A 26,667-nucleotide genomic window follows, 5' to 3' on the forward strand; every position below is an offset into this window, starting at 1 on the left:
CCCGTGCTGCGTTGTGAGGATAGACTGGTGGGAAAGGGGGCACGCTGCAGAAGATAAGCCCAGCCGGCATGGCAGGGCCGAGCTGCGGTGCCATGCGAGCAGGTGCCCTTGGGCTGTCCTCTTGCTGGGCCCGGGGACCCAGCCTTCTCCATCTGGCCATGCCGCCATCTCAGCGTGTGGCTTCTAAGGTCTGTGCAGCTCGGAAGGAGAGGAGAGGAGTCCCATGGGCTTCTATTCTGATTAATTTTAGTTTATTAATTTATTGCCAAGTCAGAGGTATTCCATTGCTGGTTTGTTGCTGTGGATTCATTTCTGAGAGGAGGAGCGTGGTGGGGGCAAGAGGTGCAGAGTCACCACACAGACCCCGGGAGCTGGGTGAAAGCGGGCTAGAGGCGAGCATCCCACAGACTCATTTATTTCAGTTGGTACAGCAGCTTATATAGTCAAGACAGCCAATCTGGTCAAGGGGCGGTCTATGCCCTAACCAATCACAGCCTGTTGGCAGGTAGTATCTGAAGCCATCCAATCACAGCTGTTGCCAGGCAGGCTCCATTGCCATGTGGTTTCCAAAGCCATCCAATCACAGCCTGTTGCCAGGTAGGCTCCGTTGCCAGGTGGGTTTTGAAGCCATTCCTGAGTAACTGACGCTGGCCTGCCAGCGGCCATCTTGGCATGGCCTTCTCATTCCACCACACTGGTTTACTCCCCAGATGCTTGCAACAGCTGGGCTGGGTCAGGCTGGAGCCAGGAGCCAGGACTTCAGTCTGGGTTTCCCACATGGGTGGTGGGGACCAGATCCTTGTGCCAGGGAGTGTGTTAGCAGGAAGCTGGGTTGGAAGCAGAGCTGGGACTTGAACCCCGGGAGTCAGATACAGAATGTGGGCCTGCCAGGCCAAGTCTTAACCACTGCATGCCACATCTGCCCCTACATGGGCACAGGTCACTGCTGCTCACATTTCATTGGCCAGCTCTGGTCACATGACCCCCACCTGCAAGGGCTTCTGGGAAACATAGGGAGCCATGTGGAGGAATTGCTGAGCACACCGTAGAAACCACCTGCAGAGGCGTGGGGGCTGAGGACACAGTGCTGGTGGGCAGTCGGGACCGCTCTGAGAGAGCTGATACAGCAGTGCCCCCACCCCCGCCCTGCCCCCACCGCTATTGGGCCTTAAACATCATGGCTGGACCTCGGTCCCCGGGGAGGAGAGAGCTTCAGAGGAGAGCGAATCCACTTGTGTGGTGCTGGGAAGGACTGTTCGTCTGCTTCTAAGGGAGTGAGTGGAACATTGGCTCCGCCTTGCTCGCTCTCCCGGCTGTCAGAGTATGAATAATGGAGTAGGTGGTACGGGATTCTTCCTGTGGAAGTGAGGTGTCTGTGTGAGCTCCGCGGAGTCCTGACCACATCGCGGGGAGCTGCTGGGGGCCGAGAGGAGCTCCCGCCAGGCCGGCTTCCCAGTCCCCACCTGCGCCTGCGCGGCACGGCCCGGCTGCGTTGCTGTGGCTGCTCTGTTCTGTCGGCCTGCACACAGCTCATCGTGTGCTGGTTGAGTGTCGTTTTATGATGCGGTTTTCCATGCTTGGCTACGGCAGGGGAGTTTTCAAGATTTAATTCAAAAGGGGTAGATTTGGACTTTTCTGGTGTCGACCTAGAGAGCTGCAGAGGCCGGGGACTAATGTGGGCGCTCACTTTCGTCATGGACCCTGAACGCGCAGAATCTGCTGCCTTTGTGAGTCCGTGTCTTGCAGTTCAGGGCTTCCTTGTAGATGACAAAATGGTCACCTTGTAACCCAGTTCTCTGTATTTCCCAAAGTTCCCTGCGGCAGACGGGGGTCACGTGACCAGACCTGGCCAATGATGTGCGTGTGAGCAGCAGTGACCCACTCTGCGCGTCTGCTCTGTTGATGTCTTTAGTCCGTTGACGGTTAAAGTGCTTGCTGGTACTGTTGGATTCACAGCTCTGACTTGTTATCACTTCCTGTTTGTTGCTGTTGTTGCTGGCTTCAGTTTTTGTCTTCCTTTTTTTTTTTAATTTATTTATTCGAAAGTCAGAGAGGGGAGAGAGAGGAGGGTGGAGATATCGAGATCTTCCATTTGTTGGTCACTCCTCAGATGGCTGCAATGGCCAGGGCTGGACCAGGCCGGAGCCAGGAGCTTCATCTTAGTCTCCCATGTGGGTGCAGGGGCCCAAGCACTCGGGCCATCTTCCACTGCTCTTCCCAGGCCACTGTCAGGGAGCTGGATCAGAAGTGGAGTAGTCGGGACTAGAACCAGCACCCATAATGGGATGCCAGCGCTGCCGGCGGAGGCCTTGCCGCTAAGCCACAACCACCCCCTTCCCCTTGTCTTCCATTCTTTTCCTTCTGCGGTTTTAATGTTTCCATTTTCTTTTCTTTCAGGATGTAGCACTTGTACTTCTTCTTCTTCTTCTTTTAAGATTTATTTATTTAATTGAAAGAGCTACACAGAGAGAGGAAAGGCAGAGAGAGAGAGAGAGAGATAGATTGACAGGTCTTCCATCCATGGTTCATTCCCCAATTGGCCGCAATGGCCAGAGCTGTGCCAATCCGAAGCCAGGAGCCAGAAGCTTCTTCCAGGTCTCCCACGTGGGTGCAGGGGTCCAAGGGCTTGGGCCATCTTCTACTATTTTCCCAGGCCATAGCAAAAAGCTGGATCAGAAGTGGAACAGCTTGGTCTCGAACCGGTGCACATACGGGATGCTGATGCTTCAGGCCAGGGCTTTAACCCACTGTGCCACAGCACCGGCCCCGACTTTAAATTTTTTTTTTTTGTCTGAGTTGTTACATGTCTTTCTTACTCACTTTTGGAGGCTAATTTCAATACAGGATTCTAGGATGGAAGGTATAATTTTTTTTCTCTAAAACCCTCAAATATTTTTCCCTTTCTTGCGTATTTTCTAAGAGAAGCCAAATATAATTCTTCTCTTGCTTTTCTGTAGGGAAGGAGTTTGTCTGCCTCGAACTTATTTCTGGATTTTCTCTATCTCTGGTTTTCTAAGATTTGAATATGATTTGCCTACGTGCAGCTTGGTTATCCTGCCTGACACTTTCTGAGCTATGTGCATGTGTGCCTGACTCCCCCGAGCTTTTCCCTGTGGACGGTTTCGTTGACATCTTCAAGCTCGCCGACCCTGCCCAGCTGTGACCACTCAGTCAACAAGCCCAGCAAAGACTGTCCCGTCTCGTAGTCTTTTTGATTTCTAGCATTTCTTTTTTTTTCTTTTTCCTTTCCCAGAATTTCTATTTCTGCCGTACCCATCTGTCCCTGCGTGTTGTCTGCTTTTTCCATCGGAGCCCTCAGCATATTAATCATAGTTATTTTAAAGCTGCAGTGTGGCAGTTCCAACATCTCCGCCGTATCTGAGTCTGGCTGTGATGTTTAGATTCTGTCTCTTCAGGCCAGGTTTCCTGCCCGTTAGGGTGCTGCCGGGTAACTTTGTCGGTGGCGGTGGTAACAGCCAAACGTGATGTACTTGGTCAGAGGAACCTGCCTTGGTTGCCGGGGAGGTTTCTTCCCTGGCGAGTTGGCATTCTCTCTTCCTGCCTGCCTCCCTCTCTAAATCTGGGTGCATTGATTTTTCCTCGGATCTCAGTTCTCTGATGGAGCTAAGAAAAATGGTCCATTTTTGTTCTGTTGAACTTAACTTTGTGTGATGGGGAGACGCGACTTCATGTTCCTCACACTGGGCCAGAAACAGTAAGTTGGATTCCGTCGCCTGCGTCCCCACCTCCTTCCCTCTCTCCCTCCCTCCTCTGCAGGGTCCCCTCCTCCCTGGTGGGCAGGGCTTTGGGGCAGGTGGCTACACAGTGCTGCCCTGACGGGAAGTTCCCCCGGTGTCTTGACTGGGAGTGGGTGGGGGTGTGGACCGGGCTCGGGGCCCCTGGTGGTGAGGCTGGTGTTGCGGAGTCTGCCAGCTCCGGAGAGGCCTCTGCTCCTGGGGTTGGCTGTGCTTTTCTTCTTCGGGACCCTGAGAGGAGGGTTGTTTTAGGACTCCAGGGCCCTCTCCTTGCGGGGGTCTGACTGTTGCTGTGTCACCTGTAGCCCTGCACATGGTTCTGAGCTTCTGAGATGAGCCTGCTGTCCTGTGGCTGAAGGTGGTGACGGGTGATGCTGGCAGCCAAGGGAGGTATTTGACCTCATGCTGCTTTTCTAGGGACGGAAGTGGCGGCCCATGGAGAAGCCTCATTATAACCTGGGGGGTTGGGTTCGTGACACGGAGACGTTTCCTCTCCTCGGGTGTCTGGAGACGCTGAGCGGAGGCTGGGCTGTAGGAACCTTGGGCAAGAGAGAGGCCTGCCTCATGAGGGCAGGCGTGCTAGGTCTCACTCAGCCCCAGCCCAGCGCCTGGCCTAGTACAGAGTGGGGGTCATTTTGCCCAGGGCTCCGGGCCCGTGTGTCCCTCCGTCCCCTGTGTGCTGCTGCCTGAAGTCTCTGCGTGTGAGACGTGACCTGGGGCTCTGGGGGACGTGGAGCTGGGTGATCCCATGGCTCAGCTGACACCTCGGAGAGCTGATGGGACTGAGCCTCTGCTGCAGGTCCGGCACGTTGCTTGGCCCCTGAGCTGCAAGTCGCCAAGGAGGGACAGAAGGAGCTGGGTGCAGGTGGACCAGGCGGGAGGCGCGTTTCCTGGGGTCTCTTCTGATGCCCTAAGACGCTGGCTGCTTGTTCGTTATTGTTGTTTTCAATGATTATTATGTTCTTTCTTTAAATAACTGTTTATTTTCATTTATTTGAAAGGCAGAGGGAGAGAGACTGAGAGGGGGCTTCCATCTGCTGGGTCACTTGCCAAATGCCCACACAGCCAGGCTGGGCCAGGCTGGAGTCGGGAGCCCAGAACTCAGTCCGGGTCTCACGTGTGGGTGGCGGGAACCCAAATACTGCTGCCTCCCAGGGTGCAGATTAGCTGGCAGCTGGATTGGAAGCTGAGGATCCGGGTCTCAAACTCAGGTCCTCGGATATGGGATGCGGGTGCTACAGGGGCGACTTGTCCTCTGCCCCCAGTGCCCGGCCCCTGTGAGTGACGTTTCCTTTACATGCTGGGGAATGACGGCAGACTTGGGTCGAGAGGTGCCTTCTGTGGCCATGGGCGGGTGGCTGGGAGGAGGAGGGGCAGAGAGGCTGGGCGGGGCTGCAGGCGGCAAGGCTGGGGGTGGCAGGGCTGTGAGGGCATCCATCAGGCAGCTTCCAGGTGGGGCTTGGGGAGGAGCGAGTGCTGGCGTGAACCGAGGGGGCCGCTGGCCCCTGTCTGCCCACCCACGGCGGGCTTTCATCCAGGAGACGGTAAGTACATCCTTCGCTTTCCTCTCCACTTGGAGGCCAGCTGGGTGTCTTGTCGTGGGGACTGATTCCCAGGCCACGAGATTGGGCCCGATGCCTGTGAATATGCCGGAGGCGGCTGCTTGACATTCACACCCTGGGGAAAACCCCCACAGGCCACACCACCGCTGTGACCCCAGGCAGGTGCCTGACCTGCGTGGGCCTCCATTTGCCCATCCCCTGTGGCCATCCTGAATGCTGGCCTCACCCACCCGGAGATGCGTGGTCAGGCAGTGGCGGCTCCAGGCCCTTCCCTGGGACCCTGGGCCTCGGGAGAGGACTCCTGGGGGAGGTGTGGCCTCTCCTGAGTGTGGAGACCGTAGGAAGGTGGCCCTGCGAGACCAGGGGAGGCACAGGCAGACATGGCCTCTGAGAGACGTGTCCCCTCCAGGGCCACCGAGTGCAGAGTGCATCCTCCGTGTGTGTTTTCCCTGCGAGCTGGGTCCATTCATTTTCCGGGGCTCCCGTGAAGAGCGACCAGACCTGTGTGCTAACCGGGAACGGACCCTTCTGGAGGCCAGAAGTCCCCCCTGAGCGGCTGTGGGGGGATCCTCCCGGCCTCCCCCAGCCTCTGGTGGCTGTCGCAGTCCTTGGTTTCCATGGTTTGTGGCTGCACCCCTCCCTGTCTTCTCTGTCTACGTGGCCCATATCTTTTTTTTTTAAGATTTTTTTTTTTTTTCTTCTTGAAAGAGTTACAGAGAGGCAGAGGCGAAGAGAGAGAGAGAAGTCTTCTATCCACTGGTTCACTCCCCAGGTGGCTGCAACAGCCAGGCTGGGCCAATCTGAAGCCAAGAGCCAGGAGCTTCCTCCGGGTCTCCCCCGTGGGTGCAGGGGCCCAAGCACTTGGGCCATCCTCCACTGCCCTCCCGGGCCACAGCAGAGAGCTGGACTGGAAGTGGAGCAGCTGGGACTTGAACTGGCACTCATATGGGATGCCAGCACTGCAGGCAGCGGCTTTACCCGCTGTGCCACAGCACCGGCCCCTCTCCCCATGTCTTTTGTAGGGCCGCTCCTCTTTGGATTTAGGCACGCCCTAATGCAAGACTGTCTCACTTCAAGATTCTTCTTATATCTGCAAGGATTGCTTTCCCAATAAGGGCGTGCTCACGGGTCTGGGGGGTGGGCATGAATGTGGAGTTCGGGTGCTACTGTTAAGCTCACTGCAGTCACCATCGCCAAGAGCCAACATGCGTGTTTCTGGACATGCCACCCCACCCGAGCTCTGGCTCTGCACTCCCTGGGCCTGGATCCGGCGTCCCGATCCTTCTGTTGCTTCCAGAACCTGTCACTGAGAAGCCTTTGGCAGTGAGCCTGAGACGGCCAGGTGAGGCCCTGGCACCCAGTGGGCCCCTGTGGAAGGTTCTGGAATCAGGAGTGGACTGGGTCAAGTGAAGGGCCTGGCACATACCTGAAGCTTGGCTGATAGCACCTCCTGGGTACAGCTTCTCTCAAAACCCCCGTCTCTAGATGTCACCCCGCCACACCCTGGTCCGGCCACGCTCCCCTGCGTGGTCTGTGCGCCAGCAGGCCACCTGCTCTGTGAACAGCGCGGTGAGAGGAGCAAGGCTGGGCCGTGCCGCCTGTGTGCCAGGCAGGGACGGTTTCTGCATCACCGTGCACCCTTGGCGTCTGGCTGCCAGCACTCGAGTTTCAGAGCTGTGTGCATCCACATCTGGGCCTGCAAGGCATCCCCGAGTGAGCGGCACGTAAGCTGCGCCCAGGACTGACGGTGGGTGCACAGCCTGTGTGGTCGCACTGGGCCTCCACTCAGAGGCAGTGCTGTGCCGTCGCCCACACTTGCGTTCCATCAGGGAGCTGCACCGAGCGGCAGGTTGTGTGGCCGGCGTCGGCTCAGTGCACGGTCTGCATTCCCTAGGAGGTCTGGCCCTTTGCTCGTCTTCCCCCGGCCCACCCTGCCCCCACCAACCTGTGACTTTGGTGACAGAGGCTGAGTAGCCCTTATCTAAAATGCTGGTGCCAGCAGGATTTTGGATTTTGAAATGTTGGCATAGACCCAAATGTTGGCATAGACCTAATGAGGTATGTTGGGGATGGAACCTAAGTCTACACATGAAATTCACTTATGTTTCCTCTGCCTGAGAGTAACGTGAAACAGTATCTTCAGTGTACCTGTGCTTGGACTAGCCCTTGCCTCGTGAGGTCAGACGTGGCACTGTCCATCTGTGGCGCCATCTCGGTGCTCAGAAAGCTTTGGATTTGGAGCATTTTGGATTTTGGGTTTTCAGGTGGGGGCGCTCAGCTTGTGTGTGGTAGAGGAGCCTTCAGGCCCTGCCTCCTCTGTCCTTGAGCGTCGCCAAGCCACAGTTCATGTCCACGGTCGTGTCTCTGCCTGGGAGGTTCTGTGACACCTGGAGCCTTGTGGGGTCCTCCACTGCATCCCGGAGCTGCTGGCGACCGGGTGTCCTTCGTGACTTCCCGAGTGACCGTTCTCTACTCTGATCGCTCTCCCGCGTGGCGTGGAACTGTCTCATCTGCCAGGAAAGCCCCAGCAGAGTGGCCACCAGCTCACCTCAGGCAGGAGGGTGGTCTGCTGGTGCTCTCGTGGCTGTGGGGGCTGATTGTGGGGATGCAGGGGCCCCGTGAGCCTCGGGCCGGGATGGCCGTGGTTTGTCTGTGGCCGAGCCCACTGTGAGCCCCAAGGTGGACTTGGCTGGAGACAGTGGGCCCAGTCCCCTCCTGTGTCCTGTTCATCCCAGCCCTGACGGAGGCCTCATGCTGCCAGGTGCTGAGGCTGGGTGTTGAGAGCTGGGACGTTAGGATTGTATTTGGATTTTAGCCACAGTTCCTGGTCACAGAAATTCTTGTGTGCCCCCGCCTTTGCTGGCCACCGGGACATCCTCTGACTGGCGTCAGAGGATGGCCGGAGGACCCTCCTCATTCCAGAGGAGCCCCATCCCATGCTCCGTGGGCGGGGATGCCACACAGGGACGCCAGGAGGATGCGGGACACAGGCCTGCAGGGTCCCCAGTGCGTTAGCAATGCGAAGATGTCGCCGTAAAAACCCAAGAGGACAGGGTTCAGGGAGCTTCTGGAGCGCAAATAGTGGGGTTCTTGGAGGGGGCAGGGCTTGTCCTACGTGGGCAGCTCTGCCTGTCTCCTCTGTAGCATCCTGGACAAGGAGCCACAAACACAAGCAGTTTCCTCTAGTTCCATGAGCAGCTTGAGTGTGTCAGACCTGAGGGAGGGATTGTGGGGGTGCTGATGTGCGGCTCGGAGCTCGGGGGCACAGCCTGGGGTTGCCGTCGGCAGCTGGGGGCCATCTGGGGCCTGAGTCCTCACTGCGGGGTATGATGCTGTCTCCAAGTAGGGAGGTCAGACTGGAATCGGGGGACGCCTGGCGGGGTCCGCAGCTGAGCCCAGTGCTTGCTGGTGGGCAGCAGCCCCCCTCCCACCTGGGGGGGTCACTAAGTCTTGCATGTGGGCTGTGGGGCAGGAGCAGAGGAAGAGATGGTTTCTCAGAGCGCGAGGCCTTGCGTCGGCTTGGTGGGAGGCACTCATCCTGGACACACTGAGCTTGGGCCCTGGGCTGGGCTCAGGGGAGGGCACAGAGTCGTGCCAGGGCTGATGGAGGAGCCGACGCCCCCGGCAGTCCTGGGCCCGCAGCTGTGTGAGCTGCAGGAGGCAGCCCTGGGAGCCCGGTGGCCTGAGGCTGCCCCGGCCCCTGCAGGCCATCAGCTGGGCCATTCGGAGCCCAGGCCTGTTCGCTGTTTCTGTAGCTTTTTGCTTGGATCCTTCCCAGCCAAATGCAGGCATTCTCCCGCAGCTTGCCTGGCTGCCTCTAACTTGCAGCATTTTCCCTCAAAACCAGCCCTGGAAATAGAAAGCCGGATTGATCTGCGAGGGTGTAAAGAAGCAAACGAATGCCACTTGTGGTTGGGATGCCCAGATCATCACGGTCCCCGCTCGGAGGTGTGGCTGCCTGCACCCCCAGGGGACGGCCTGGCGCCCCGCAGGGCCTCAGCAGACGCTTGTGACGAGTGAGGAGCAGGGGTCTTGAAAAACTCCATGGAAAATGCTCATGACAAAGCTCGGCATGGGTTTCTATGTTTTCTGCACAAGCATAAGCTTTTTTTTTTTTTTTTTTTTTTTTTTTTTTTTTTTTTTTTTTTTTTGACAGGCAGAGTTAGAGAGAAAGAGAAAGGTCTTCCTTCCATTGGTTTACCCCCCAAATGGCCTCTGCGGCCGGCACGCTGTGCCAGTCTGAAGCCAGGAGCCAGGTGCTTCCTCCTGGTCTCCCATGCAGGTGCAGGCGTCCAAGCACTTGGGCCATCCTCCACTGCACTCCCTGGCCACAGCAGATAGCTGGCCTGGAAGAGGGGCAACCGGGACAGAATCCGGCGCCCCGACCAGGACTAGAACCCGGTGTGCTGGCGCCGCAAGGCAGAGGATTAGCCTAGTGAGCCGCGGCGCCGGCCCAGCATAAGCTTTTAATTCCATTTTCCACAGCCTTTTGGAAATATGCTTGTATCTGTGTCTCTGTCTCTGTCTCTGTCTCTCTCTCTCTCTCTCTCTCACACACACACATTACAGTCACAGTGGTATTTGCCTTTTTATTCTGCTTTTTAGCCTTCCCCACGTGATGTTTGCAGGCAGGGCTTTGATGTAGTTTACCTAATCCGTCCCTTCCGATGGGCACGGACACAGCTGGAACACAGGTCCTCGTCCTCCCATTGGGAAAGAATTCCGACGTGAACAGAGAGGTGGTAAGCAGTGGCAGGGCGGAGTGGGGCAACGCATCCATCAGGGTGGGTGGGCACTCCGTAGATGGACTCTCAGGGAGGGTGCCCGGTCCACATTCAGACTGGGCACTCTGTAGATGGACTCTCAGGGAGGGTGCCCGGTCCACATTCAGACTGGGCACTCCGTAGATGAACTCTCAGGGAGGGTGCCCGGTCCACATTCAGACTGGGGCTTCGAAGGGTGCGGGGTCCGGTCTTCCCGCCACCCTCTTCTCCCAAAGGTTTGCTGGGTGTGAAACATGCTGCTCCCAAGGGTGCATTACCCAGTGTGGTCGGACTGGGTAGCCTCCCGATGCTTGGCAGAGAGAATTCTGGGGTGCTTTCCTTGAGGGGAAGACGGGGACCACCTGTGAAGCTGCTGGGGCACGGGCAGGACTCTCCTGTGCCATCCCGGGCTGCGCACCCCTCTCTGCAGGGGCTTTGTGTTCCTTAGGCCCCTCCCCCGACGCGGGCTGAACCCTGTCCCCCTGCCTAATACTGGGATGGATGTGCCGGTGTCCCTGAGAGGCTGTGTCTCTTGCTGGCTTCCGGAAGTGGCCCGGGGTGGAATCCAGAGGAGCACGCTCCCTGTGCACGTGGGGTTGGGAGAGCTCCTGGCCCGCAGGGCCAGGCCAGGATGCACCTTAGCCCTGCAGGCCGATTTCTGAGAGCGCTGTGGTTGTAAAGACAGACAGGAGGGAGCTGGGGGATGAAGTATGGATGGAGTCCTGGTAAGTCAGATCTAAACCAGTGCCGCTCCTGCTCAGCTGGGACGGAGCGGACCTTTGTGGAATGCCGAGCGCCCCGGCACGGTCCTTCCCGGATCGCCGAGCAGCGCCGATGTCTCCAGCCTCCCTCCGCGCTGCCGTCCAGGCTGGGAGTGTGGAAGGGCATCCACGGAGCGTCTGCAGCTGCCGGTGGTAGCGAGACCCTTCTTGGTCCTTCTCTGGGTCACCGTGTCCTCTCCTGCCTGAGGCCGCCCCACCCCACCACAGCTGGGGTCTCGCCCACTCCATGGCTGCATCCAACGTCCAGTGTCCAGTCCTCATCTTGACCTCTTAGGCACCGCCCTCTCTTTGACCCTTCCTTCCGGAAGCACCTTTTTCTCTTAGCCGCTGGCTCCGAAACTTCCTCCTCTGTCTGCAGGCTTCTTGGTGCTGGTCTCCTGCCCCGGGCCACACTCCTCCTGCTGGGGTGCTGCCTGTTCCACTCTGCCCTCTTCCTCTGGGCGAGGTAATCCGGCACCACCACTCACCGGCTGTGTGGCCTTCACTCACTCACTTAGCCTCTCTGTGCCTCCACCTCCCGCCTCCTCACCTCCGAGGACGATGGGGTGGGGCTCCTGGCTCCTGTCCCAGGACGTGGCACATTGAAGTGCCTCGGATGATTTTCTATTCTTTTTTTTTTTTTAAAAAAAGACTTATTGATTTATTTGAAAGGCAGAGTTACAGAGAGGCAGAGAGAGAGAGAGAGAGACAGACAGACAGACAGACAGAGATAGAGGTCTTCTGTCCACTGGTTCACTCCCCAGGTGGCCAAAACAGCCAGAGCAGGGCTGATCCGAAGCCAGGAGCCAGGAGCTTCTTCCAGGTCTCCCACGCAGGTGCAGGGGCCCAAGCACTTGGCCATCTTCCACTGCTTTCCCAGGCCATAGCAGGGAGCTGGATGGGAAGTGGAGCAGCCGGGACTTGAACTGGCATCCACATGGGATGCTGGCACTGCAGGTGGGAGCTTAACCTGCTTCATGCTTTGGGGAGAGCCCAGGGACTCGGTTTTCTTTCTTTCTCTCTCTCTCTTTTTTTTTTTTTTCCAAAAAAACTATTTATTTATTTATTTGATGGGAGTGGGGGTAAGAACCAAGGTGAGCCCCCATCTGCTGGCTCACTGCCCAAATGCTCACGATGGCAGGGGCTGAGCCAGGCCAAAGCCAGGAAGCAGGAACTCCATCCGGGTCTCCCACAGGGGTATCAGGGACCCAAGCACTTGAGGCGTCACCTGCTGCCTCCCAGGGTGCACATGGGCAGGAATCCGGAGTGGAGCTGGGACTTGAACCCAGGCACTCTGATCAGGTGCAGGATCATCATCACTCCCGCCCTGGCTATTGAGGGTATCTGGGGGGTGGGCCACTGGATGGAGACCTCTTGCGCTCTCCTTTTCAAGTAGATGAAAGTAAGTAAACATCTAGGAAGGGGAATCGACCCCAGGTGACTTAGGCCGTGGGTGTTTGCAGACTGGGGTCTGTCGGTGCTGAGGGTCATCTCCTGACGAAGGCGGGACTGGACTGAAGCCGCCCAAGTTGCTTGCTGTAACTTCCAAGGGAGTCTGGTGCTGCCCACCGTGGGAAGCTAGCCAGTCAGTCCTGTGATTGGCAGGTGCTGGGCCCAGAGGTGCCCCTGGTCAGGGGAATGCCAGGCCTGCCTTCCTGCTCCGCTAACCTGGTTTCCCTCCTGCCCCCAGGATCCCAAGTGATGGTGGTTTACGTGGAGGACCAAGCGAGCCCTGCGCGCCTGGTTAGCACAGAGACGCGGGTGGCCACGCCTTCTGGTGGGCGGGCGTGAACCTCAGGCTCTCTCCGTTGGGACCCCCTGGAGGAAGCATGTCCAAGAAAGGACGGAACAAGGGCGAGAAGCCCGAGATGGAGACAGACGCCGTGCAGATGGCCAACGAGGAGCTGCGGGCCAAGCTGACCAGCATCCAGATCGAGTTCCAGCAGGAGAAAAGCAAGGTGGGCGGTGTGGGGCTCTGATGTGAAGAGGGTGGGCTGGGGGTGCTCCAGACGGCATCGCCCAGGAGAGGGCGGCGTGCCACCTGCCGGCCGCAGCTTGCCCTTCTTCCAAATGGGTACAGTATCAGAGGTAGTGCAGAGACTGCTGGCTGTGAATCTGCCCCCACGTGCTGGCTGTGGCTTTGGTCAAGCTGCTCACTCCCCATGTACTAATCCCCCTAACGTTCAGGGTGGGGGGTCCTAGCAGTCCTTCCTGATGGGGCTGGGGTCAGGATGTTGTACAGGGTGCCTGGGACAGGTCTGGCGCGTGTCCCGAGTGGTTTGATTCTCAGAGCTGTTCAGGAGAGTGCCCTGTTGGGTGCCAGCTTGCTGTTGGGAGTGCGTTTAAAGCCAGCCCCCTGCCCAGCCTGGCACGGGGAGGCGTCCAGGCCTTGGACTCGCAGGGCCCTGGCTTCAGCACTCAGCTCGGCCCCAGCTGGCCTCACGGTCTTGGGCGAGTGACTTAAAGTCGCCGAGCCTCCATGTTCTCCTTCTGCACTGGGCACCCTCACAGCTGTCAGACCCCAGGTGATGGGCGCAGGGAAGGCCTCGCTCGAGTCTGGTGCCCTGGCACTGCCACAGGCCTTGCTGCAGGCCGGCTCTGGCTTGGGTGGCTTTGAGGCAGGGCCAGCCGGGGCTGCGTGAGCCCCGAGAGGAGCCTCCCTCCGTGCTGAGCACAGAAATGGAGGGGGGGGCTTGGGGCTTTGGTGGGGGCATCTGAGCAGGTGGGGGTCTGGCCTGGTCCAGGAGGCCCCGGCTGCTGCACCAGGAGCATGGGAGGAGATTGTGTGAGGCGTTGCACAGGTGCCCCTGTCGTGAGAGCCGGGGCTCAGAGGTGGGCAGTGGGCTGGGCCCTGGGTAGGACCCTGACTCAGGATGGCCGCACCCTGACCTGGGAGCAAGCAGTGAAGCCTGGGAATCTGCAGGTGCCCCCCTCCCCAGCATCCCGAACTTCAGGCCTGGTGCAAGGCCCCTGTTACAGCCCCGGCTTCTGGTGTGCACACTCGCCCACGCCCTGCCCTGCTCGGGTGTGTATGGGGGGTCCCCTTGCTGGGGGTCCTTTGGGAGGGGCTGACGGCTGGGAGACGGGGTGCAGGGGCTGGCAGGGCCCATCTGCAAGTAGCAGCGGCGGCTCAGTTGGCAGAGGAAGCTGCACACCCAAGCCAGACGGCAGGCGCCATTCCACCGCCACCACCTAACAAGCCAGGGAGCCACCTGCTGGGCTGTCCATCTGGTAAACCGGGGACTCCTGCTGCCCCTGCCTCCCGGGGCTGTTTGAGGAGCGAGAGTCACAGCCACGGCCTGGCTGCTGCCTGTCCCGTGCACTCCCTCTGGGCAGGGTGACATTTCTGTGTCTGTGGTGCAGTCACCACCAGGGGGTGGTGTTGGAGGGGGTCCTGACCTTGCATGACCGCTCTCCAGGTGAGCAGACGGAGCGTGGGTGAGGACAGGTGCCGCATGCGGGAGTCTGAGTGAGCTGTTGGCTGTGCTGATGCAGCACCCCAGGCGGGGACATGATTTCCAGAACTCTCCTCTGTCAGTCCTGCAGGCTGGCGCCCAGAGTCGAGGTGGCAGCAGGGCTGATTCCGCTGAGGCCTTGGTCCTTGACTTGTCTCCTCCCTGTGTCGTCCGTGGTCTCCCCGCTGTGCAAGGCTGTGTCCCCGTCTCCTCCTCTTATAGGGACACAGGTGGGGAGGATTAGGGCCCCCCATGGCCTCATTTGACCGTAATCACAGCTCCACGCAGTCACATCCTGAGGCCCTGGAGGCTGGGACGCCTGCACGTGAACTTCAGGCCAGCACAGCTGTGGCCTGTGGGACCCCTCCTGTCCCCCAGCCTGCCCCTTCCTTGGGACACAAGGGCATTGCCACGTGGACGTGCCCTAGCCGCCCGTTCTCTCAGTGCTGCCACCTTCGCGACCTCCTGCCGTCGCGAGGATTTCTGTTCCCAGGGGATTCTGCAGCGTGTTGATGGGCTGGTGCGAGATTGTCTGCGGCAGCACTTGTGCCACTTGTACGGGGTCTTACAATAACCACGAATGCCCCACGGACGGAGTTACTGCAGCACGGGATCCCTGGAGGTCGTCCGTGTGTGTGCTCGTTCATTCATTCACACGTTCGTCCAGTGAGTGCCCCGCATGCCTGGGTGACAGGGGCTTGGAGGTGACTGGAAACTGCCCCTTTCCTTGTGCAGGCTGGGGCAGAGGTGTGCAGGGAGCTGGCGGTGCGGTGGCACGTTGCATCGTGGTGCAAGGCCGCAGGGACCCCGAAGGCTGCGCAGAGGCCGTCTGGGAGCTGCCTGCTGAGCGTTCTGCTAGTGGGACAGGAAGTGCTCGAGGCGGGCAGGTCGCAGGCCTGGCCAGGGAGACCCAGTGTGATGGAGGGAGAGCGGCCGAGGCCGGCGTCCCTCCCCGAGTGGCCGTGCGGTGGTGCTGCTCCAAGTCCCTGCCCCACGCCAGCTCCTCCCGCCTCAGGCAGGCCCCCAGCAGACTCCTCACTTGGGAGTCGCTTGGAGGCTGGGGTGACTTGGGCAGAGCTGCTCAGCCTCCCGGAGGGTGCGGGCGCTCTCTGCACGCCGCTGTAATGGCTGCACAGGGGTCAGGACCCTGGTGGAACCCGGCCTGTCCTGTCAGGGTCTGCCATTCACACCTGTGCCACCTGGGCCATCTCAGCTGCCCCCTCTGCCCCTCCCAGGGAGCAGTCCCCAGACCTCTCCCAGACCAGCCCACCCCCCAGCTCTGCTCGCCTTCCCCGCGTCCCCTTTCCTCCTGTGCCTCACGCTGGGGTCTGCGCACCTGAGATGAGGGCCCTGGACCACAGCAGCAGACTCCCCGGGTTCATCCCGCAGCCGTCCATGTCCGTGGTTCACAGCACAGGGAACTGAGGCTCTGGGGAGTTGTGTCATCAGGGTTCTCCCAAGAAATGGAACACACCCACTGTGCACACCCACACTCACACATGCACACCCACTGTGCACACACGCACACCCACTGTGCACACACTCACATGCACACCCACTGCACACCCACACACACATGCACACCCACTGTACACCCACACTCACATGCACACCCACTGTACACACACTCACATGCACACCCACTGTGCACACACTCACACATGCACACCCACTGTACACACACACATGCACACCCACACACACATGCACACCCACTGTGCACACTCACACATGCACACCCACTGCGCACACCCACATGTGGTGTACACATATACTCATGCGTGTGCACACCCACACGTGCACACATATACTCACACGTGCACACACCCACATGTGCACACATATACCCACATGTGTACACACCCCCCACATGTACACACCCACATGAGGCCGCATACACCCCCATGTGCACACACACCCACACGTGTGCACACACCCACACTTGTACACACCCACACATGAACATACCTACACGTGCACATACATGTGTACTCATATACCAACACATGCACACACCCACATGTGCCCACATAAACGTGCACACACACAGGTTCTATTACAGATAATGCATAAGTACAGATATTAGACAGTAAGTACATGTCTATAAATGCATGTGTATGTATATAGAGAGTAGGTTTATTCTTTATTTAAATTTTTTTAAAGATTTGTATTTATTTGAAATGCAGACTTACTCAGAGGCAGAGAGAGAGAGAGAGAGGTCTTTTATATGTTCTTTCACTCCCCAAATTGCTGCGACGGCCAGAGCTGGGCCAATCTGAAGCCAGGAGCCAGGAGTTTCCTCTGGGTCTCCCATGTGGTTGCAGGGGCTCAAGGACTTGGGCCGTCCTCCACTGCTTTCCAAGCCATAGCAGAGAGCTGGATCGGAAGTGGGGCGGCCGGGACTTGAACTGGCGCCCATAAGGGAGCTGGCACTGCAGCAGCAGCTGTACCCACTGTGCCACAGCGCCTGCCCCAGAGAGGTTTTTTTCCTTCAATAAAGGAACTGTCTTTTGCGGCTGTGGGAGCTGGTGAATGCCAGGTGTGCAGGTCCCCGTCAGCATCGGCCACACAGGTTAGGGCAGCCTCCGAAGCCTGTGTCCCTGGCCAGGGCTGACTTGTTCGGTAGTTACACTGAAGCCGTGAGGGAGCGTCTCCAGTCCCAGCCCTCGGGGGAGGCTGCCTCCTCTGGCTCCGTGGCCGTGCTAGATGTGAGGAGACGTTGATCCTGTGTTTAGTTAGCTTCTTCCCCATTGTGAGGAGGGTGTATCAGTACCCAGGTGCCCCGTGTTGTCGTCCGTGTGTCACAAAGAGCGTGGCCTGGGGAGAGCCGCCCGGCGCTCCGGAGACTGGTGCCCCTGGGAGGGGTCTGGTGCAGCCAGCGGGTGTTGGGAAGGCTGAGGAAAGCCTTCGGCGCTCCCCTGGTGCGTTTGACGAGGTTGTTTGATAATGAAATGGATGGACTCAGGCGGGACTGGCGGCCGGGCACCTGCAGAGCAAGGCTCTGGGGTCAGGCGTCTCCGGGTGAGGCGTGGCTCTGCCTCCGCCCCCTTGGGAGCCCTGGTCTCAGGCAGGTCCCTAGAACCATCTCAGAGTTTCTGCCACAAAACGGAGAGGAGATCCTTCCCAGGACCTGGCGAGGTTCGTGTGGGTAGCGTCGCCCAGCAAGATGGCGCCTCCTCCCTCCAACTCCATGGACATGTGTTGCTGGTTTAAAGGGTTCAGCCCTCGTGGGAGATGGTTTTGCCTGGTGGGTTGCACAGCTGTTAGGTTGGCCTTGCCCACGCATCTCCACGTTGAAGGAACAGCAAGGCTCGGCCCTCCAACCTGTCCAGGGGAAACTCAGGGCCGTTCCACAGTGGGGAGGGTCCAAGGGGGGCCGTGGAGGAGGGTCAGGATGGTCGGAGTGGACGGTGGGAGTGGCCAGGCCCTGCCCCTGACCCCGCCGCCTCCCCCGCTCCGGCTGCAGGTGGGCTGGCCCTGGGAAGGGCCCCCAGCCCGGTCCTGCCCCTGACCCCGCCGCCTCTCCCGCTCTGGCTGCAGGTGGGCTGGCCCTGGGAAGGGCCCCCAGCCCGGCCCTGCCCCTGACCCCGCCGCCTCTCCCGCTCTGGCTGCAGGTGGGCTGGCCCTGGGAAGGGCCCCCAGCCCAGCCCTGCCCCTGACCCCGCCGCCTCTCCCAATCCGGCTGCAGGTGGGCTGGCCCTGGGAAGGGCCCCCAGCCCGGTCCTGCCCCTGACCCCGCCGGCTCTCCCGCTCTGGCTGCAGGTGGGCAAGCTGCGCGAGCGGCTGCAGGAGGCCAGGCTGGAGCGGGAGCAGGAGCAGCGGCGGCACACGGCCTACGTCTCGGAGCTCAAGGCCAAGCTGCACGAGGAGAAGACCAAGGAGCTGCAGGCGCTGCGCGAGGTGCTCATCCGGCAGCACGAGCAGGAGGCGGCGCGCACCGCCAAGATCAAGGAGGGCGAGCTGCAGCGGCTGCAGGCCACGCTGAACGTGCTGCGCGACGGCGCGGCCGACAAGGTCAAGACCGCGCTGCTGGCCGAGGCGCGCGACGAGGCGCGCAGGGCCTTCGACGGCGAGCGCCTGCGGCTGCAGCAGGAAATCCTGGAGCTCAAGGCGGCGCGCAAGCAGGCGGAGGAGGCGCTGAGCAACTGCGTGCAGGCCGACAAGGCCAAGGCGGCCGACCTGCGCGCCGCCTACCAGGCGCACCAGGACGAGGTGCACCGCATCAAGCGCGAGTGCGAGCGAGACATCCGCCGGCTGGTACGTGCCCCGCGCCTCGTCCGCCCCGCGCGCGGTGCCCCTCCTTCCCGCCGTGCGGCAGGTAGTACTGCGGCGTCCCGCCAGGGCCCCGCCGGCGCGGGGCGGTGGTGCTGCTCTGTGCGCTCGGCATCGGGGAAAGCTGCGGGTAGGTAAGAGGGTTGCTGCGGGAAAGGACTGTGGGCAGCAAAACGCCAGGCGCTCATTGGTTGGCTTATGTAACTACTGTGGGCGGAGCTCCGCCTCCAGGTAAGAGGTGGGCGCTGTGCCTCCACCACTAGGGCGAAGCTGTGGACGCTGTGAGCGCCACGCGGGGCCGACCGGTGGCTGCCCGCTCCGCCCTGGGGGCCCCGCTGCTTCCGGGCGGGGCTGGCCTACAGGAGTGGAAGCCAGGGGAGTCCCTGATGGGGACGATGCTCCACAGGCCGTCCACGGAGCGCTGGGGTGATGTCAGAGCAGGCAGCCCCGTGCAAGGGCAGAGGGAATCCTCCCACTGCCTCGCGAGCCCCGGCAGCCTGCGGCACAGGCTCAGCCAGTCGGTTCTCCGGCCCCTGTCGGAAGACCCAGATGGAGCTCTTGGCCCCTGGCTTTGGCCTGGTCCAGTCCTGGTCATTGCTTCTGTTTGGAGGGTGAACCACCAGATGGTGGTTCTCATTCTTCTCTTCAAATAAATAAATTAATTAATCTGAAAAACCCTACAAGGATCAATGGAGACAGTTACAATTGTGGTTGAGGATGAACTCACCTCCATCTGCACGTGATGGAAACATGCAGACAAAAAACTGAATAGGGGCTGTGCTGTGGCATAGAAGGTAAAGCCGTTGCCTGCAGCGCCGGCATCCAATATGGACCCCGGTTTAATTCCTGGCTGCTCCACTTCTGACCCAGCTCCCTGCTAATGTGCCTGGGAGAAGCAGCGGAGAATTGCCCAAGTGCACCATGTAGGGGACCCGGAGGAAGCTCCTGGCTCCTGCTTCCGTCTGGCCCAGCTCCAGCCATCGTAGCCATTTGGGGAGTGACCCGGCGGATGGAAGATCTCTCTGTCCCTCTCTCTCTCTGTAACTCTGCCATTCAAATAAAAATATCTTAAAAATGATGAACAACAGTAGAGCAGGTTCCAACAGGGCAGTCCAGCAGCCTGAGCGGAGTGATGGAGGCCACATCCCGGCGGCTGGAGTGCTGCTCTCTTCAAGGGCTCGTCTGCTTTTATCCGGTGGACGCTATTTCAGATCTGTGGTTTTCCTTCAGCCAGTCCTCAGAGCAAAACCTATCTTAGACAAAAAGAAGAAATGCTGAAAATCAAACATAACAGCACCCATCTTAAGCAGAAATTAAAAAAAAAACCCAAAATATCAAACTCTAAGCAGTTAGAATGAAGGACATCACAAACAGTAAGAATCACTGGAATTAAAAAATCAACAAATTCAAAAGTTAGTTAACGTTGATAGGTTCACTGATAACTGGCAACGCTGACAAAGGGGAAAAGAGGCCGTGAGTCAGCAACATCAGACACGAGAGTGGGGCGGGGCCCTGCTCCTGCAGACCTTGGGAAGTCGGGCCTGATGAGAACCTGGGACGGAGTCGGCACAGCCCTGGTGCCAGCACAGCTCGCCAAGCTCACTCAAGTGGGCATCTGAGCGAGCCCAAGCTGTTACACAAACGGCCTGTAATTCATTATCCCACAAGGAGACGGCCAGAGCCACAGGGCTTCGCAGGTGCAGTCTCCCACGTGTTTAAGGGAGAAATGAGACCGAGCCTAGCCAAACTCTCCCAGGGAGCACAGAAGTAGGGCGTGTTCCAGCTCATGGACGAAGCCAGTGTAGCCCTCCAACCCTGGTTCCAGAATCCACCTATTGTAAGAGGACACTCGAGGGTGTCGCTCACGGATGTAGACACGAGAGCGCTGATAAGATACTAGCAAGTCAAGTCCAGCACTGTCTGGGAAGCCTGATAAGTCATGACCAAGTGGGTTCATTCTAGGAATGACAACATTGGCATAGTCTATGCTCAGTGAGTCAGACTCAACATGGTAATACAACACAGGAAGAAGGCGCCAATGTGGGCATCTTAGGGTACGGAAACAGCGTCAGCTAAACTCCATGACGTAAACTCAGCAAACCAGGAACAGAAGGGAGTTTCTCGAGCTGCTAAACTGTCCCTTCAGGAACCTCCTGCTGGGGTGGGCCTTGGGGGCAGGGCGAGGATGCCCTCTGGTCCACCTGCATCCTGGGTTCAAGTCCTGGGAGGCAGCAGCTGAAGACCCGGGCACCTGGGCACCTGGGCTGAATTTCTGCCTCCTGACTTCGGCCTTTCTCGGCCCCCGCTGTTGTGTGCATCTGGGGAATGAACCAGCAAGTGGCTGATTTCTGCCCATCTGTCTGCCTTTCAAATAAATGTGGTTTTTTTTTTTTTAAGTCTACTTGGGTGAGCATTTGGTTCAGCAGTTAAAGACACTGCTTGGGATGACCACATCTCATATCAGGGCACCTGGTTCAAGTCCTGGCTGCTGCACTTCTGATCCAGCTTCCTGCCAGTGTGCACCCTGGAAGGCAGCAGCAGGTGACTCAAGTTCTTGGGCCCCTGCCACCCACATAGGAGACTGAGATTGAATTGCAGGCTCCTGGCTTCAGCCTGGCCCAGCTCTGGCTGTTGTGGGCATCTGGGGCGTGAACCAGTGGATGGAAGATCTCGAGCTTTCAAATAAACTAACAGCGTTCATAGTGATGAAATACTGACTATATCCACGTAAGTTCAAGGACAAAACAAAATGACTGCTGTCGCCACTTCTGCTCAGCACTGCACTAGCTGGGATGTCAGATACAAAAGGCAATCAAAGAGATAAAAATTGTACAGCCTGGAAGGAAAGGTAAGCTCACTGCTTTGAGCTGTGTGCTTGTGGTGTAGAAAACCCAAGAGACCCGTCTCAGTCCATTCCTGATAACAAGATGTCAGAGCCTGGTCATTGCTAAACAACAGAAATTTATTTCAGTTGTGGATGCTAAGATGTCTGAGATGAAGGTACCAGTGGGCTCAGTGTCTCCTGAGGGCCTCGTCTCTGCTTCCAGGATGGTGCCCTGAGTGCTGAGTCCTTATGAGGGGGAAGGGAGGGATGGCAAGAGGGGCGGCAGCTCCCCTCGTAGGGCCACTGACCTGTTCCCGAGGGCTCACCTCTCGATGAAGGAGCCTGCCAAGGACCCACCTCGTAACACTGTCGCGTTGGCTGCTGGGTGGGGGGAGGCACACTCAGACCATGACAAGATACTACAGATTATTAAAATTATGAATTTTAATGCAGTTATTATTTGTATATACAAATTATTTGTATAATGCAAAATACACGAATTTTTCAAAGTCTCTAGGTATGCAGTAGATACACAGACATAGTGTTTCTGTATATTAGCAATGAGCAACTGGAAAATTAAAATTTTATAAATGCTGTTTACGGTAGAGTACCAGAAAATTCAAATGCCTAGAAGTAAACCCAATGAAAGTTATGCAAGACTTTTACCCTGAACACCACAAAGCTCTGCTAGGATAATTAAAAGAGGGGGCAGGTGTTTGGCATGGTGGTTAAGACGCTGGTTGGGATGCCTTTACCCTGTATTGATGTGCCTGGCTTGGAGTCCTGCTCCTCTCCCAATTTAGCTTCCTCCCAGTGTGTCCCCGGGGACACAGGTGCTTGGGTCCCTGCCACCCATGTGGGAGACTTGGATTAGTTTCCTGGCTCCCAGATCTGGCTTGGCTCAGCCTTAGCCATGGCGGGCATTTGGGGAGTAGGCCAGAATACCAGATATTCTCATTCATTCTTTCTTTCTCTCTCTCTCTCTCTCTCTCTCTGCCTTTCAAATAAATAAAAATGAAGAGACCTGAATAAATGGAGAGAGGTTATTTTCATAGATGAGGAGACTTAGTTTAAGTATCAGTTCCTCCATAATTGAGCTATAGCTAGGACCAGTGCAGTCCCTACCAGAATCCCAGCAGACTTCTTGTGGTGGACCTTGGTGAGCAGATCCCATATTTGATACAAAATTGAAAGAATCTGGAGTTACAATCTTGTTTTAGAAGATTTATTTATTTATTTGAAAGAGTTACACACGAGAGGAGAGGGAGGGGGAGGGGGAGGGGGGGGTCTTCCATCCGTTGGTTCCCTCCCCAGTTGACCTCAATGGCTGGAACTGCGCCGATCTGAAGCCAGGATCCAGGAGCTTCTTCTGGGTCTCCCACGAGGATGCAGGGGCCCAAGCACTTGGGCCATCTTCTGCTGCTTTCCCAGGCCATAGCAGAGAGCTGAATCGGAAGTGGAGCAGTTGGGTCTCGAACCTGCGCCCGTATGGGATGCTGGCGCTTCAGGCCAGGGCGTTAACCCACTGTGCCAGAGTCACAATCTTGAAGAGAAGAATTGGGGATCCCATAGACCCTGTCCCAGTGTTACTCCAGAGCTACAGTGAGGCTGAGGGCAGGTGGTCGGGGGTCGGGGGGGCGCAGATGCAGACGGGGGTGCATGCGGCCACTTGGCTCAGGAGGGGCCTGTCGCTCCCCCTCTTCGTGGAGGAGCAACACAGGACCCTGCGCTGTTCTTTCGTCTGCTCGGCCCTCCCCGGGTTTGCTGCTGGTTCTTCCCGGGTTGGCTACTATCCCTTCCACCTCCGTGGAAGGGCAGTTCCCCCTGGCCGCATTCCCCACTTCCGCAGGGGAGCAGCACACCGCCGGCCGGCTTTCTCGGGGGCTGCACGGGTTCCCTTAGATGTTCCCCATAGATGTTCCTGATGCATGCCGTCTCTCTCCTCCTTTATAGTCCTCCTCCGCCAATCCTAACTCGGCTGCCCACATGCCGAGTACGCTGCTCTCCAATCAGGAGCAAGTCCTACAGTTCATTGGCTGAACTGGAGGCAGCTGTGCGGAAGCTGCCTACTTCTCTCCCAGCGCCATATTGTGGGAGAGCAGATGCATAGAACAAGTCCCAATTCCAGCAACTCAGTCCAGTCCGGTTGCTCCCCACAGATCCCCCTTTCTTTTTATTTTTTGGCGTTGATACGCGCCTGTCTTCGGTGTCCCGCGGCACACACTCTGCTCTACTTGCTAGAGTTGCCACAGGCTCTTACAAGTCCTATCAATCAGGCAAACCGAATCCGGGTCCTCTCTTCGCCATGTTGTGAGGAGGTTTTTAGGCGCTGATGCGTGCCTGTGTTCGGTGCCCTGCAGCGCATGCTCTGGTCGAGCCTGCAGGGGCTTACAAGCCCTATCAGGCAAACCGAATCCAAGCCTTCTCATTGCCGTATTGTGGGGGAGACTTATTAGTGTTGGTTCGTGCCTATCTTCGGTGACCTGCAGCTCATACTCTGGTCGAGCTGCTTGCTGGTGCTTACCGCCTTAATTAGGCAGACCGAATCCAAGCTTTCTCATTGTTGTATTGTGGGGAAGCCTTACTGATGTTAATTCGTGCCTGTCTTCGGTGACCTGCGGTGCATAAGCTGCTAGCTGCCCGCAGGTGCTCATCGCCTCACTTAATCGGGCAGACCGAATCCAAGCCTTCTAATTGCCATGTTGAGGGGAGGCCTTTATTTCTCTATTTCTCTATCTCCGGGCATTCCTATTTCTCCCATTCCACTTCTATCTTCCAGCATTCCTATTTCTCTCACTTTACTTCTAAAACTTCTGTTTCTCTTATCCCTGCGGCTTCCCGCTGCCCGCCCCGAGGCTACTTCTCGGCGGCTTCCCGGCTGAGCCGCTTCAGCCCGCGCCTCTTTCATCTGCGCAGCCTCCCGGCTTTGCGCGGCTTGGCTTCGCGCGCTCCGCAGTCTCCACGCCCTTCGCGTCTGCACCACGGCCTCGTGCCAGCCCCGTTCCCTATCTATTCATGCCCCGTGCTCTCTCTGCACGCGGCGGCTTCCGCGAGTAACACAGCGTAGCTTGCGTCTCCGCCATTAGCATTCAATCTAAGTTCCCCGGGCTAGCCTGGCGAATTCAACCCAGCATACGTCTCCGCCCCACGGTTTGGCTTCCCGTCCTTTGCTCCCCGGGCTAATCAGACGGATCCCAATCTGGCTTACGTTTCAGCTTCTGATTTCAACTTTTCGCCCCCTATTCCCGGGCTAACTTGAGAACCCCAAAGTGGCTTTCGTGTCCGCCTTGGCCTGCCCCCCGCGGCTTCAATTTCCCTAACATTTTTCTCTACCCGGTATGTTTCCCCAAGCTTTCCTCCAACAATACTCCTCCCTCATTTCTCCTGGCCTCTCCCCACAGTCCGCATCCGAGTCTGTTTGTTCTAGCTTTCACTTTCGCTTTCGACCTTAGAGATTTCTCCCAGCTTCCCCCCGTAGTCCGTATCCGAATCTATGCCTAGGCTTTCAATAGCTTCTTCCGGCTCCTTTTTCGTCCGGCTTTTCCCTAGGCTGTTTGCTAGTCTCTCTCTCCGGTATTTTCCCTAGGCTGTTTGCTAGTCTCTCTCTCCGATATTTTCCCTAGGCTGTTTGCTAGTCTCTCTCTCCGATATTTGCCCATTTCTTCCCGTTTCTTCCCTCCTAAGTTTCATATCCGTCCTAGGTTTCCTATCCGAGCTAGGTTTCCTATCCGAGTCACGGCACCATTATGTCGCTCCCCCTCTTCGTGGAGGAGCAACACAGGACCCTGCGCTGTTCTTTCGTCTGCTCGGCCCTCCCCGGGTTTGCTGCTGGTTCTTCCCGGGTTGGCTACTATCCCTTCCACCTCCGTGGAAGGGCAGTTCCCCCTGGCCGCATTCCCCACTTCCGCAGGGGAGCGGCACACCGCCGGCCGGCTTTCTCGGGGGCTGCACGGGTTCCCTTAGATGTTCCCCATAGATGTTCCTGATGCATGCCGTCTCTCTCCTCCTTTATAGTCCTCCTCCGCCAATCCTAACTCGGCTGCCCACATGCCGAGTACGCTGCTCTCCAATCAGGAGCAAGTCCTACAGTTCATTGGCTGAACTGGAGGCAGCTGTGCGGAAGCTGCCTACTTCTCTCCCAGCGCCATATTGTGGGAGAGCAGATGCATAGAACAAGTCCCAATTCCAGCAACTCAGTCCAGTCCGGTTGCTCCCCACAGGGCCTCTATAAGGAAAAACAGGGCAAAGTAGGACTGTTGGCTCCTCTGTCAGAACAGCCACTGAGTGTAACCCAATGTGGGTGGTAGACCTGCATGTCAGAAGCAAGACGAGGGGCCGGCGCCGCGGCTCACTAGGCTAATCCTCCACCTAGCGGCGCCAGCACACCGGGTTCTAGTCCTGGTCGGGGCGCCGGGTTCTGTCCCGGTTGCCCCTCGTCCAGGCCAGCTCTCTGCTGTGGCCAGGGAGTGCAGTGGAGGATGGCCCAAGTGCTTGGGCCCTGCACCCGCATGGGAGACCAGGAGAAGCACCTGGCTCCTGCCATCGGTTCAGCACGGTGCGCTGGCTGCAGCGCGCCAGCCGCGGCGGCCATTGGAGGGTGAACCAATGGCAAAAGGAAGACCTTTCTGTCTCTCTCTCTCTCTCACTATCCACTTTGCCTGTCAAAAAAAAAAAAAAAAAAGGCAAGACGAGAAAGCTGCTAGCAGAAAGCTGCGGATACGACCCTGATCTGAAGGTCACAACGGCACCATTTGCGTAAATGCACTGTTCAGATGAGGTGTGGGGCGGGCATCGTGTTGGGAGGGTTAAGCCACGTCTGGCGGTGCCTGGACTCCTGCCTTCACCTCTGCTGCTGGCGCCTGGGGGGCAGCAGGTGGGGACTGGATACTTGGTTCCCTGCCACCCATGTCTCTGACACGGGTGGAATTCCTGGCTCCTGGCTTTGGCATGGCCCGGCCCCAGCTGTTGCCGGCATTTGGAGAGTGAACCACCAGGTGAAAGGTCCTTGTCTGTCACCCTCTGTGCTTCTCTGTCTTCTAAATAAATGACAACAAACAAACACTTAAAAAAGAAGCCTTTGTACATTGGACGTTAAAGAACTTCTGTTCACTGAGAGATACCAACAGGAGTGCAGAGGGCCAGCGGCAGAGTGAGAAGACGTTTTCGTGGATGGACCGCACACAGGCGGCTGTAGCAGTGAGGAGAGTGACTCAGGCAGGAAGCAGCTGACGGGTGTGAAAGGTGCCCGACCCCCTTCATCCCGCCCCCCGCCCCC

At 58.0% G+C, this 26,667-nt stretch overlaps 1 protein-coding gene across 11 annotated transcripts in view; it reads left to right on the forward strand.

Moving 5' to 3' along the window:
- JAKMIP1 (janus kinase and microtubule interacting protein 1) overlaps positions 1 to 26,667 on the forward strand; it is a 136,424-nt gene that overhangs the window by 51,028 nt on the left and 58,729 nt on the right. For 9 of the 11 annotated variants that reach the window (XM_070068033.1, XM_070068025.1, XM_070068032.1 and 6 more), the window contains exons 2-3: positions 12,532 to 12,799; positions 18,059 to 18,553. In XM_070068033.1, the coding sequence (XP_069924134.1) occupies positions 12,671 to 12,799; positions 18,059 to 18,553 (624 nt within the window). In that variant the 5' untranslated portion in view covers positions 12,532 to 12,670. Of the gene's footprint in view, positions 1 to 2,529; positions 3,716 to 9,501; positions 10,060 to 12,531; positions 12,800 to 18,058; positions 18,554 to 26,667 lie in introns of those variants that run through there. The other 2 variants (XM_070068031.1, XM_070068029.1) reach the window with 2 other exon arrangements.

The sequence above is a fragment of the Oryctolagus cuniculus genome, chromosome 2 (genome assembly GCF_964237555.1).
Source record: "Oryctolagus cuniculus chromosome 2, mOryCun1.1, whole genome shotgun sequence".
NCBI lineage: Eukaryota > Metazoa > Chordata > Mammalia > Lagomorpha > Leporidae > Oryctolagus > Oryctolagus cuniculus.